Source organism: Peromyscus leucopus, chromosome 1, assembly GCF_004664715.2.
Source record: "Peromyscus leucopus breed LL Stock chromosome 1, UCI_PerLeu_2.1, whole genome shotgun sequence".
Taxonomy (NCBI): domain Eukaryota; kingdom Metazoa; phylum Chordata; class Mammalia; order Rodentia; family Cricetidae; genus Peromyscus; species Peromyscus leucopus.
In genome coordinates, this window is record NC_051063.1 from 43,535,331 (window position 1) to 43,547,436 (window position 12,106).

The window sequence follows — 12,106 nt, forward strand, 5'->3', positions numbered from 1 at the left end:
GGGATTTGATGAGACAGTGGGTATCCACAAAAGTGGGTAACAGCAGGTGACTGAGTTGTTAAGCATCTATTGGAAATTCAGACTAGACCTAACTGCCCACATGTTAGTTTAAAGCTACAAAAATAGATGAGGAGCCCAGACACATGGCCCACAGAAACACTGAAAGAAGGAAGGTGGCCTCTATAGAGAGCTACAGGGAATACTCAGCCCTCCTTATGGCTGGGTTTTTCCTCCAGTGGATTTGGCCAACTGTGCCCATCAGATATATGTGCAAGAAAAATTGCTTCTGTACTTAGCATTTAATTGTCATTATCCCCAAACAATAAAATTAACCAATGCATTCACATTGTATTACTATATGCAGACTCCAGCTGGTTTGAATCTATAGGAAGATGTGTATTAGATATGACATCCTGCGGTGTTTTATATGCAGAACTTGACCATCCAGATTTGGTGTCTGTGAAGAGTCCAGGAACCTGCTCCCCAGCACTGGGGGATGACTTTAGTATGGATAAAGAAAAAATATTTAGGCACATAGAACAGACAGGGAAAAACATAAAATGAGGAAAGGGAATTTCAGGGAGTTGGTGTGAAGCCATGCTGTCAGATAGCTGTGAAACTATACTGGTCATAGGGACCAATTATAGGGAGTTGAATGAAGCAGGGTCTTATTAATAAAATCAAACCTGGGGCCAGTTATTGGGGTGAAATGCTGGATGGTCAGAGAGACAGAACAAGCCACAGCTAACCTCACCTGGCCAACTTCTCAGCTGGTCTTGTTTCCTCAGACTGGAAGCCTCTGTGTCCTCATATCCGAATGGCTCTCAGCTGAACTGTGCTGCTCAAAACCTAAAAGCTTAACCAGCTAATGCTTCTAGTTTCTGGTCTTCACACCTAATATACCTTTCTGCTTTCTATCATCACTCCCTGGGATTAAAGGCTCACTCCCTGGGATTAAAGGTGTGTGTCACCATACCTGGCTGTTTCCAATGTGGCCTTGAACTCACAGAGATCCCAGATGGATTTCTGCCTCTGGAATGCTAGGATTAAAGGTGTGAGTGCCACCATTTTCTAGCCTTTGTATCTAATGGCTGTTCTGTCTCTGACCCCAGATAAGTTTATTAGGGTGCACAATATTTTGGGGAACACAATACCACCACAGTTGAGGAAGGTAAAACAGCAAGTAGCAGTATGAAATAGAAGTAACAGACTATACTCTTCAAATTTTTTCAGATTGAAAAAAATTTTAAAAACAAATGTCTGTGTCTGTCTGTCTGTCTGTCTGTCTCTCTCTCTCTCTCTCTCTCTGCCTCTCTCTTTCTCTCTGTGTGTGGTGTGTCTACAGCAGATACATGAAGAGTCCAGAAGAAGGCATTAGATCTGGAGCTAGAGTTACAGACAGTTATGAGCCATCCAGTGTGGGTGCTAGGAACTGACCTCCAGTCCAGTGCAAGAGCATCAAGTACTCTTAACTGCTGAGCCATCTCTCCAGCTCCAGAAATAGCTTTAAAAGGCATTTAAGGAATAGATTTTGCTTCTTTAGAGTTTGATGTCAAAGAAGAGTAATGCTGTTAAGCAGGATGAAATTGAAGTAAGAGCAGGTGTTGTAGAAGCAACAGAATGGGCTGAAGAAACAGAGCCAGGAAAAAGAAGGGTTATGTATATCAGGAAAAGAAAACTAGAAGAATGCCTAGATAAATAAGTTTGTATCTAGGGAGCTGGAAGAGTCAAACTGTCTTAAGTTTCTCAGAAAATGAAATGGAGAGCATTCATTTTTAGAAAAGAACCAGCATTGTAGAGATTCGAAGAGTGGGAATGTTAGCTATTGCTGCATGACAAACCACCTCTAAATTAGTGCTTCAGATGGCAAGCATTCCTTTCTCCTCGGCAGCGGTGTGGGTTAGTGAGCAATCTGGTCTTGGCTTTGCTTATTCCTGCTCATTCAGTTAACTACTGGGTTCTGCCATGTGTTGGGGTAGACTGCCAGTGCAGTGATCTGGGGCTGCCTCAGCAGGGCAGTGGAGCACTCCCCTAGCTGATTGATGTACATGGAGCAGAACTGCAGTACTTCTTAAAACCTAGGCTAGGTCCAAGGTCAGTGTTATTTGTCCCATGTTCCTTTTGGCCTAAGCAATTTTCCAGGGTAGTCCCTATTCTTGGGATTGGGAATTCTCAGAGATCTAGACTCCACCTCTTGACCAAGTAAAGAACGGCAAAGGCATGTTCAGAGGGTGTATATATAGGGAAGGCTGGGAACTTTGGGACTATTTTTTTCCCTCTTGTATACCACCAAGGGAAGGCTACTAGAAGTGGGTGTGCTCCCCATGAAGACAGCAGTGGTGGAGTAAGTAAAAGGTTGTTTAACAAAAGTAAAAGAAAAAATCATCTGCAGTCTGTGTTTCATAGTATGGGTAAGAAAACTCAACTGTTTGCATATTGAATTCTGATCTCTTCATTGTTTATCCCCTGAAGGTTGGATAATACATTGGAGGAAATTATATTTAAGCTGGTACCTGGGCTACGAGAACGTAAGTTGCTCTTTGGGTTCTACAGACTTTTCTTGTTTTATGAGATCAGTATTTCTATTAAAGATTTCATCCTATAGTTTTCATGGTTTTTTTTTTTCCTTCAAATTAGAAGAACTTCAGCGTGAATTGGAATTTTGGAAGAAAAATAAACCTCAAGAAAATGGACAAGGTAACTCTATGTTTCTGACACCTTCTCTCATTATTACATTGGTAGAGTAATGTCTTTCTACACTCAGAGTTCTCCTATTCGAAACTCATGCAGCCTTTCATGAGATATTATCTGAATCATTGCAGATCTGCATGATCCCAGTTGAAGGTAATTGGAGAGAGGAAATTGGACTTTGTGAGGAGAAAGGAAAGAAATGAAAGAGAAAATTGAATAGGTGATAATACCAATAGTTTCAGAACAGAAAAATCTGAAGTAAGAAAGAATCTTAGCAAGCACCTCAGTCGTGAAGGCATCTTAATTTTACTTCACTTGTAAAAGCACTTTAATAGGAGCAAGAAATGAAATGTGGTTAAGAGCCAAGTTGGGGTTTGCTGCGCTCTGATGCTGTGAAAGGAGCACAGGTGGACGGACCGCTGAAGGTTCAGGAGGAGGTCGTGGGTCTGTCAGCAAGGGTTTCTGTGTGCTTACCAAGATGTTCCCATCACCAGGCCAATTGTCCAGGTTTCTTCTCTGGGACCCAAGTAATAATTCATCATTTCAGCAGGCCTGGAGAGAACTCATTGGGTAAAGTACTTGCCTCAAAAGAGTGAGGACCTGAGTTTGATTCCCAGAACTCACATAAAAGAGTGAGGCATGGACCAGCAAGATTCTCAGAGTGTAGAGATACTTGCACACAGACATGATAACTCAGTTCGGTCCCTCAGTCCCTCAAGGTGACAAGGAGAACTGACTTGGAGATCTGACATCCACACATGCACCTACCTGTACACACAGTGTTTAAAAGTCAGCGCAAGGAAGGCAGAGCTAGGCCGGTCTCTAGGGCTTAGTGGCCAGCCAGTCAACCTAGTCAGTGAGGTCCAGGCCAGTGAGAGACCCCCATCTCAAAAAAGCAGGGTAGATAGCACTTAAGAACACCCAAGATTCGGTCCTGGCCTCCATGAACACACATGTATAACACACATATACACACGCACACATGCACACACAGTAACAATAGTTTCACAGAGTGGCAAATGTTGCTGTACTGAGAAGGAGCTGTTTCTATGTGTATTATCCATACAAAGGGATATCTAAATCAGAAATTAACACCACTCTTCATGTTTTTAAACACAAGACTTCATTCAGGACACTCTAAGTACCATTCAAGAGGCCCCTGTGCATCTGTGAACTTAGTCTCCAGCCTTGATTTGCTCATAAAGTTTCATAAAAAAATCAAGGTCATTGCAGATGGATGAGGAAATGCTGGGTCTCTTTTTCTCATTTATGATGGTGCTAATGGCTTTAATAGTTTACTTAACTATTTAATCCCTTAGCAGGGGAGCTTTGATAATAGTTTTCATGAGTAGAATAATGGTAGCAAAGGGCTGTTTTTATACATAACAACAAAATGAAGAAAGATGCTGAAATAACTTAACCTAAAGCTTATTTTACCTGTGTACAATGTACTTAGCTTGACGGTTAAAAAAAAAGTAGATAATATAAAATAGTCCAATTTTTACTAACACACATGGAATTGCTGTCAGAATTACAGAATAGGTTTAAGCTATGATTTGTTTTATTTATGAGTGCCATAGACAAAATAGATAATTTTGTATATCCTGATTTATGAATTTTATCTCCCTTTACCTATTTTTCTCCCTTTCAAAATATTTTTGGATTTGGTCTTTAACTTTGGGGTGTGGGGCTTTTCACTGAGCTAGCTGTTTGGTTCATAAAGACAGTGTCTGTACTTGGGTTCTGTGTAAATATGGATGGGAAAAAGAAAGCCATCTTCACATTTTCGTAAGGTACAGTGTAAGGCTTTTACTGTATTGAACAAAGACTAGCCTCTCATTGGTAGGAGGACTTGAAAAGTGTAGATCTTGGCTAGCTGAATTTTCATACTTAGCTTAGGTAGCTATAGGAAAAGTTTCCTGACTCTTATATGGTCATATATTTCATTTACTTACCCACCCTATATTTGTCCCTTTTTGCCTTTTCCTGGACCCCGGCACCGTAATGCTGAGGATGCTAACTCTTAGTGTTTGTGTTTCTCATTTCTGTGGCAAAATACTTGACCAGAAGCAACCAGGAGGGGATGCGGGGGTGGGGTGGGGATCTGTTAGCCTGTGGCTGACAGTTCAGGAGTGCAGTGCCTCACGGCAGGGAAGGCATGGAGCAAGAGCAGGAGGCTCCCACAGAAGAGACCAGGAAGTGGAGCTTAGCAATAAAACCTCAAGGCTCCACCTCCAAAGGTTTCATAACCTCCCCAAACAGCACCACCATTCAAGCACATGAGCCTAGGGAGGTTATTTCCTGTTCAGACTTCATACCCTTTCATTGTGTTATTGTTACCTCAGGCCTAACACAATGCATGTCTGAAACATTGTTCAAGGTATCCCATAAAGGCATCAATAAATACAGTTGCATGCATGTAACATTTTAAATAAATTTTATGTTATGTATAGTATTCATATTTTCTTAGTGGAATTTTAATATGTTAAGTGGTTACAAAGCATGCTTTTAAAAATCTAATTCTTTTTTTTCCGTAATTGATTTTATAAATAATTTGTAATTCAGAGACTTTGGAGAGAATGTAATTTGAAAGTTAATACTTGATTTTTGTTTTGAGCACATCTGTTATTGAACTTGGAAGTATTTGGTATCATTTTTGCCTTCTAAAGTGACCTAATCACTAATTGCAGTCTTTTATGACCAAATATAGTTAATCCGGAATCTTTAAATTGGATTTTTCAGTATGCCCATAAATCTTACATTGTTGTTTTTGATGGCCTTAGATGAATATTCCATTGTTGAGTATGTTAGAGGTTTTAAAAAAGATTAACATTTTCAATTATTCTTCAGACCAGTTAGGAAATATTTTAGGGTGCTTATTGTTTCTGTGAGTGCCGTACTGTTGATTGACTTTCAACTTTGGGCTATGTGGGCTTTGCTTGGATTATACAGATGACGTGTCAAAGGTTGACAAATCTAAAGCAGATGAAGAAGGTGATGAAAACCAAGATGATAAGGACTACCATAGAAGTGACCCACAAATTGCTATCTGTCTGGATTGTTTACGAAATAATGGGCAGTCAGGGGACAATGTAGTAAAGGTGAGTGGACAGATTTCATTTTCCAGCTCATCAAAGTGCGTTCTTTCAAAGTTTTTGTTAACATAATGCAATTGAATGCCATCCTCAAATCCCATACCTGGGAGTGGTCAAGACCTTGCTTTACAGGCACCTTGTCCTCCCACCCCAACCATCCAGGCCAATGCCACCATCTAGTGGCTGACTTTTAAAATGCAGCGGCCAACTCAGGCTGGTTGTTTCAAGCAATGTCTCCAACCTTTGAATTCATTATCTTTATGTTCTTTTTTAAAGAATTTTCATTTTATTTTATATGTGTAGGTGTTTTACCTCTATGCATGTCTGTTCACCATGTGCATGCCTGGTGCCAGCAGAAGCCAGCAGAGGGTGTCCCCTGGAGTTCCAGGTGGTTTTGAGCTGCTGCCATGTGGGTGCTGAAAATTGAATCCGGGTCCTCTGGAGAGCGCTGGTGCTTTCAGTGCTGAGCCATCTCTGCAGCCCTAAATTATATTCTTCAGTCTTCTACTTTTATTTGAAACTATAAGCCTCCAATTTCATGGCTAATATATTTTATTAATAAAATAGTTGTGTTATAAAGTGCCTATATATATGAAGAACTGATAAAATCCTTGAAGAATTTAATTATTTTTCTACATAGTCCTCATTTCTCATCCTGTTTCCTTGTCTGATCAGTAAACTGTTTCTTAAAGGATCTGAAGACTCACTGCTATCTCAATTTTGTCCTTGGTGTTTAAATACTATTCAGTGTTTCCTGGTGTTTGAATTGGCAGCAACTTTCATTCTCATTACAGATGTTCACTTTTTTAGCTCTTTTTTTTTTTTTTTGGTTTTCCGAGACAGGGTTTCTCTGCGTAGCTTTGCCTTTCTGAGCTCACTTGTAGCCAGTGGCTCGAACTCACAGAGATCCGCCTGCCTCTGCCTCCCGAGTGCTGGGATTAAAGGCGTGCGCCACCACCGCCCGGCCACTTTTTTAGCTCTTAAGTAGATTTTTGTCACTTTGTCCAAGCATGTATTAGTCATTGAGGGTTTTTCTCTGCATTTTATTTACTTACAAGTTCATATTTTCTGTTTATAATTTTCTTTCGCTTCATCTCTGTAAATCAATGGGTTTTTGGGTTGAATTTCTCTACTATTTTTATAATATTTACTATATTACTAATAATGGTACTTTGTATTAGGAAATTAAAAACAAATCATTTTAACTCATTTTCAGTTCATCAGCATCTTGCAATAAAAGAATATACTGGGAAAAAACAAAAAAATATACTGGAGCATAGTAAGCAAATGAATATTATTCGCTGTGTGGTAATGATATTTTTTTTTGTTTTTTTTTAAAGGAATGTCACTTGACATGAGTAGGAACTAGGTCGGTGTAGGAGCAGGAATAGGAAGTAGCTGCTAACTGCTCATGTGTAAAGGATTTATTTAGAGGACAAGGAAAAATTTTGGAATTAGATATTGTAATGGTTAAACAACTTTATAAAAACTACTAAATTGTTCATTTTAAATAATGACTTTATGGTGTTATATTGCAATTTAAGAAGTTAAAGTCACACTTGTTAATTGCTTTAATTGGTAGAGATGTAAATCCTAATACTAAAGAAATGAGAGGAAAACATTATAAAGTATTTGAGCTTAAAAAGCAAAAAGCTGACTTTGTGTTTTTATAAAGTTCCACAAAACAAATGATCGAGCTGTCCTAAAACTGCAGGCCCCTCTGAGCTCCCAGGAGGGACCCTGCAGATTTTGTAGTTAGTCTTGTAACTCTTGAGAAGGAAAGGAGGAAAGACAGGCGCCGGGGCCTTTATTTTATCAGCTTCTGACAACTGCCGATCCATCCACTCCTGCTTCTGAAGTAGCTGAGTCTGGGCACTTCAGACATGGGTACTCACACTATGGCCTCAGGGAAAACAGCTTAGAATGTAATCAGAGGTTTCTCTGTCCTGTCCTGTCCTTCAGCTTTTTCCAACAGAGCTTATAGAAAGACCATCCCATAGAAGGGATTGTTTCTGAATTCTGCATTTCCTGACCTGAATTGGACAACAGGAGACAGAATAAGAATGTTGTGCCATGGGAAGGGAAGGTGACATTCTTGAAACAAAACAGTCTTCTTCCATATAGTATGTCTAGATATGCAGATGTTCCAAATATATTGATCCTTTCTAGACAGCTGAGCAGGGTAGAGTTAGACATGGACCTCACCCTCCCATCCCCCACCCCTGCAGTTTCCTGTGAGCACTGGGATGTAGCACAGTGCTTCCATTTTCCATGTCAGGAAGGGGATGGTAAGAAGAAGCCCGGCTCCTAGCTCCTCTCCACCACCCTGTCTTCTACCCGGCACCTGTTAGTTGTTGTCCTCTTGTGGTGTCGGCGCTTTCTAGACATCTGTACAGTAGTTCTCAGGAACACGCAACCAGGAAGTTTAATTTGGTTTTCTTAGAAAGTATTCCTAGAGAAGGTGCTTATTTATTTTCTGAGTATTTCCAAGTCAACTTTCACATAATCCAGATTGAAATTTTATTAGATTTGTGTCAGACTTTATTGAATTGTGAATTCTAGGAACATTCTTTTGCCTTGTCTTAAAACTATTCTCTTAACTATTATGACATCTCTGAATTATTAATGACTTGTAGGAAATTGAACAGTGATGTGAGGAGCAGTTGGAGGGCAGGGCTCTGTAAATGAGAACCACTGTCTTCATGTAAAACAGGAGACACAGCAAAGCACACAGACCTTAGTGCTGTACAGTAAAGTGCAGTAGCCCATCCCTGGGGAATGCTTTTCCTCAGCCCAGAGCCCACACTGCACAGCCAGCAGGCGCTGAGGCGTGCTGTGCACAGAGCAGTGCCTTTCTGCTCTATCTGGAGCTCCTTCCAGGTCTTCTGTAAAATACCGCTCTCTGCAGTTATCTACAGGTTCTGCATGATGTCCCTACTGCTTCCAGAAGTAACATCACTTAATAAAATATTGACAGTTTTGTGGCCTTTTCCTTAAACTGTTTTCTTTGTTTAAAAATATCTTAGAGAAAAACAGATTGTCTACTTGACAGGATTTTGCTAATTTACACACTAATGCATTCTTGAGGAATGTCATGTAAATAGACAGTGATTAAGAACATTCTTACTTAAAAGAATTGAAAGTTTTTGGTTTTTTTGTTTTGTTTTGTTTTTTTACATTTTGAAAATACTCAAAGCATATAGTGAAAATTGTGCCTTTGGTTTTAGTTTGGTACAGTTTGGTTTCGGGTGGTCTTATGAGACTGTTTCACCTTGCAACCCAGGTGGAAATCAAACTCATATCCTATCTCATCCTCTGAATGCCTAAGGTTCTAGTAAAAACAAATTAGAGTGTTTAATTTGTCATTTTTTTTCTTTAGGGTCTCATGAAGAAATTCATTCGATGTTCTACACGAGTTACTGTAGGAACTATTAAAAAATTTCTAAGTTTAAAACTAAAACTTCCAAGTTCTTATGAGGTAAGTAAAATATCTAACTGTGATTGTTTTGATGATTCTGATCTGTAGTAAAATTCTAGCAAAAGAAGTAAAAAGGATATATTCAAAATTTTGTAGAAACGTTATTTTCATTATAATACATATAATGAATATATTTTTATTATAATATGTAATAACATAATAATTTTTAGAATGTAATATTTATGTAACGTTTTATAACATATCCCAAGCAAATTACATTAATGCATTTGTAACTAAAGGAGATATTTGTAAAACTTATATTAAATACTCCCAAAATAAGTCCCTATCGAAGTGAGTTCTTTCTTATGGTGTCAGCATGCTTTAAGGTGTGCACTTTTTAAATGTTTTTGTTACTGTTGTACAGCTTTGTGCATTTATAAAGTGCATCAGAGTTGCTTCCCACCACCCCTCTCTCATCACCCTGCCTCCGGTTGGAACCATTCTCAGTACACTTCACTCCTACTTCCGTGCCTTTTTGTTTGTGGTCCATGGAGTGTACTAAGAGTTTCTTGCCTGAGCCTGAGTAAAAGGTTATTTACTAGAACAGGGACAACTTAGACTGGCTACACCACCAAAGGAAATGACCCCTTCCCCAAGTAACCATTAGTTGCCAGTAGTTACCAGGGGGTTCAGTTGCTAATGACTGTGGGTACAGCCTGCCTGATTAGTAATTGCAACTTTACAACTTGGCTTAGGAATTTGTTTCACAGACAAGATAAAGAGAGGTGTCTACTTTATTCTTGTAAGAGTTAATAAAATAACTGAAAATTTCAAGGCTTATATATCACCGTATATCATTCAAATACCAATAATTTAGTTCATATATCTAATATAATTGGGACTATTTTGTGTTAGGCTTCAAAGTTCAAAATTGCAGCCTTTGTGTAGGTAGATTCAGATCTTTGTAAAACTCATTCTCCCCATCCACACTTGAAATAAATCTTAAGCAGTTTCTTTCACTAGAAACTAGAGGACTGAGACATTTCATTTATAGGGATCTTTGGTAAATATTCATTATATATTGTTTGTTGAATTAGTGAACCATACACAAAGTCTTGTGGCCTTTCAAAGCTTTAGAGGTGGTTTCCTGTAGCCTCAAACAAGAGGGGGAGGCTTTGTAAGTACAGTTTGTTTTGACATTTCTTGCAAGGTGAGGAGAATCACAAATACGGCAGAGAGGCCAGATAGCCCTGAACACAGCTCTGTGCCACAGTTGGAATGCCCCATCCTGGGAACTTCAGAAGATCCTGAGTGGTGGATTTAGAATGAGCTCACTACACTTCTGCACTCTTGCTACACTCTTCTCATTCAGTAAGAGTTGTCCCGGGTTTACAGAATAAAACCTATAGGACTGCAGAAACATGAATCAAGATGGTTGGCATTGCATTTATAAACTGTATCAACTTGAGATACGGTTGTATAGCACAAGATAAATGTTGTTTAATCTAATTACAGCTGAACTATTGACATTCTGTAAGGAAGAGGTTTTAATAAAAGTATTCACAGTTCTTTTAAAACTGATACTTTTATGTTGGTATATCTAGTTGGGTCTTTTAAAATATGAAAATGTATAAATTGAAATTTCCATTGGACTGATATATTTTAATTATTCTTTTTCAAGTTGGATGTGCTGTGCAATGGTGAAATTATGGGGAAGGATCATACCATGGAATTCATCTATATGACAAGATGGCGACTAAGAGGAGAAAATGTAAATTCTTTATATTTACCTATGTGTATATTTAGTTATATATTCTTACATAATTTAAAGTTAACAGTATGGGTTAGGAGCTTTAGGAAATTAATTGGGGAAAGAAGAAACTGGTTCCTCTTTATTCTCTAGCACCTAAAAATTGGTCGAAGTACAAGATCAATGTCTATGTTAAATATTTTGAAGGTGAGTTTTTAAGTCCAGCAATAAATACATCTAGGATTCTGCCTGAGAGCAGAGGTGGCATGTGCTTTTTAAATCCTCGTGTCTGCTAGAAATGTGAGTTTGTGAGTTGAGGTCAATAGACTCTATTCTGCCCTGATAGCACTAACAGTCAGAAAGGGGAATTGTCGGGGTTGTGATAGAGAGAACACATGGGTAGGATTAGATAAGCACTAAAAATGACTCAGGAGTATGAGTGAATTAGTGGAGGTTTCTGATTATCTGGGAATAGATTATTGTGCCTTGGGCCCTAATAATGAGGAAGAAATTGTTCACAGGAGAAAACCTAAGATCAGCTCCTCCTCCCAAAATTTTTTTGTGTGTCTTAAGTATTTTTGCTTAGGTTAACCCTTTGAGTCCACCTGAGCCAGGAATGTTAGGGAAATGTGAGGCCCTCTGCGTACTGTATTACAAGCCCGGCTGGGAATAAGGAACACTATTGTAATGTTACCAGAGATTTCCCTCATGACGTGAATACATAACTATGCCTAAGATTGATTAGAAAGTGCAGTAATTAACACCCAAACTTACCCATGGAACATTAAGAGTGTGATGTTTATAGTGCAGTGTGTTATGCATTAAATATTACAATGTTTCTACCAGGTTTTATTACATTTTCTTATGAAAATGTTAATTATGAAATACAGCACAAAGTTTAGTTACTACCTCACACAGTGTAATATTTACAAATAATGATGGTTGCTGTGTTTCAGTAGTTCAGAGGTATACTGACATCACATTAAAGTAACATCTATTGAACTGTTAGAAAACCTCAAAAAAATCCTTGTACTATATAGTGGTTAAGATATTTGTTTACTTTTTCAGAAGAAAATGTGATAATACAATAATATTGAAGCACCTAAATTCTTAAATCTCTATTTTTGTTGTTTTCCTATCTGGTTTCACATG

General features: G+C 38.5%; 1 protein-coding gene across 4 annotated transcripts in view; it reads left to right on the forward strand.

Moving 5' to 3' along the window:
- Nucleotides 1-12,106, forward strand: part of Pcgf5 (polycomb group ring finger 5) — a 118,533-nt gene that overhangs the window by 91,305 nt on the left and 15,122 nt on the right. For all 4 annotated transcript variants that reach the window (XM_028882870.2, XM_028882868.2, XM_028882869.2 and 1 more), the window contains exons 4-8: nucleotides 2,473-2,528; nucleotides 2,638-2,697; nucleotides 5,644-5,792; nucleotides 9,166-9,264; nucleotides 10,886-10,975. In XM_028882870.2, the coding sequence (XP_028738703.1) occupies nucleotides 2,473-2,528; nucleotides 2,638-2,697; nucleotides 5,644-5,792; nucleotides 9,166-9,264; nucleotides 10,886-10,975 (454 nt within the window). The remainder of the gene's footprint in view (nucleotides 1-2,472; nucleotides 2,529-2,637; nucleotides 2,698-5,643; nucleotides 5,793-9,165; nucleotides 9,265-10,885; nucleotides 10,976-12,106) is intronic.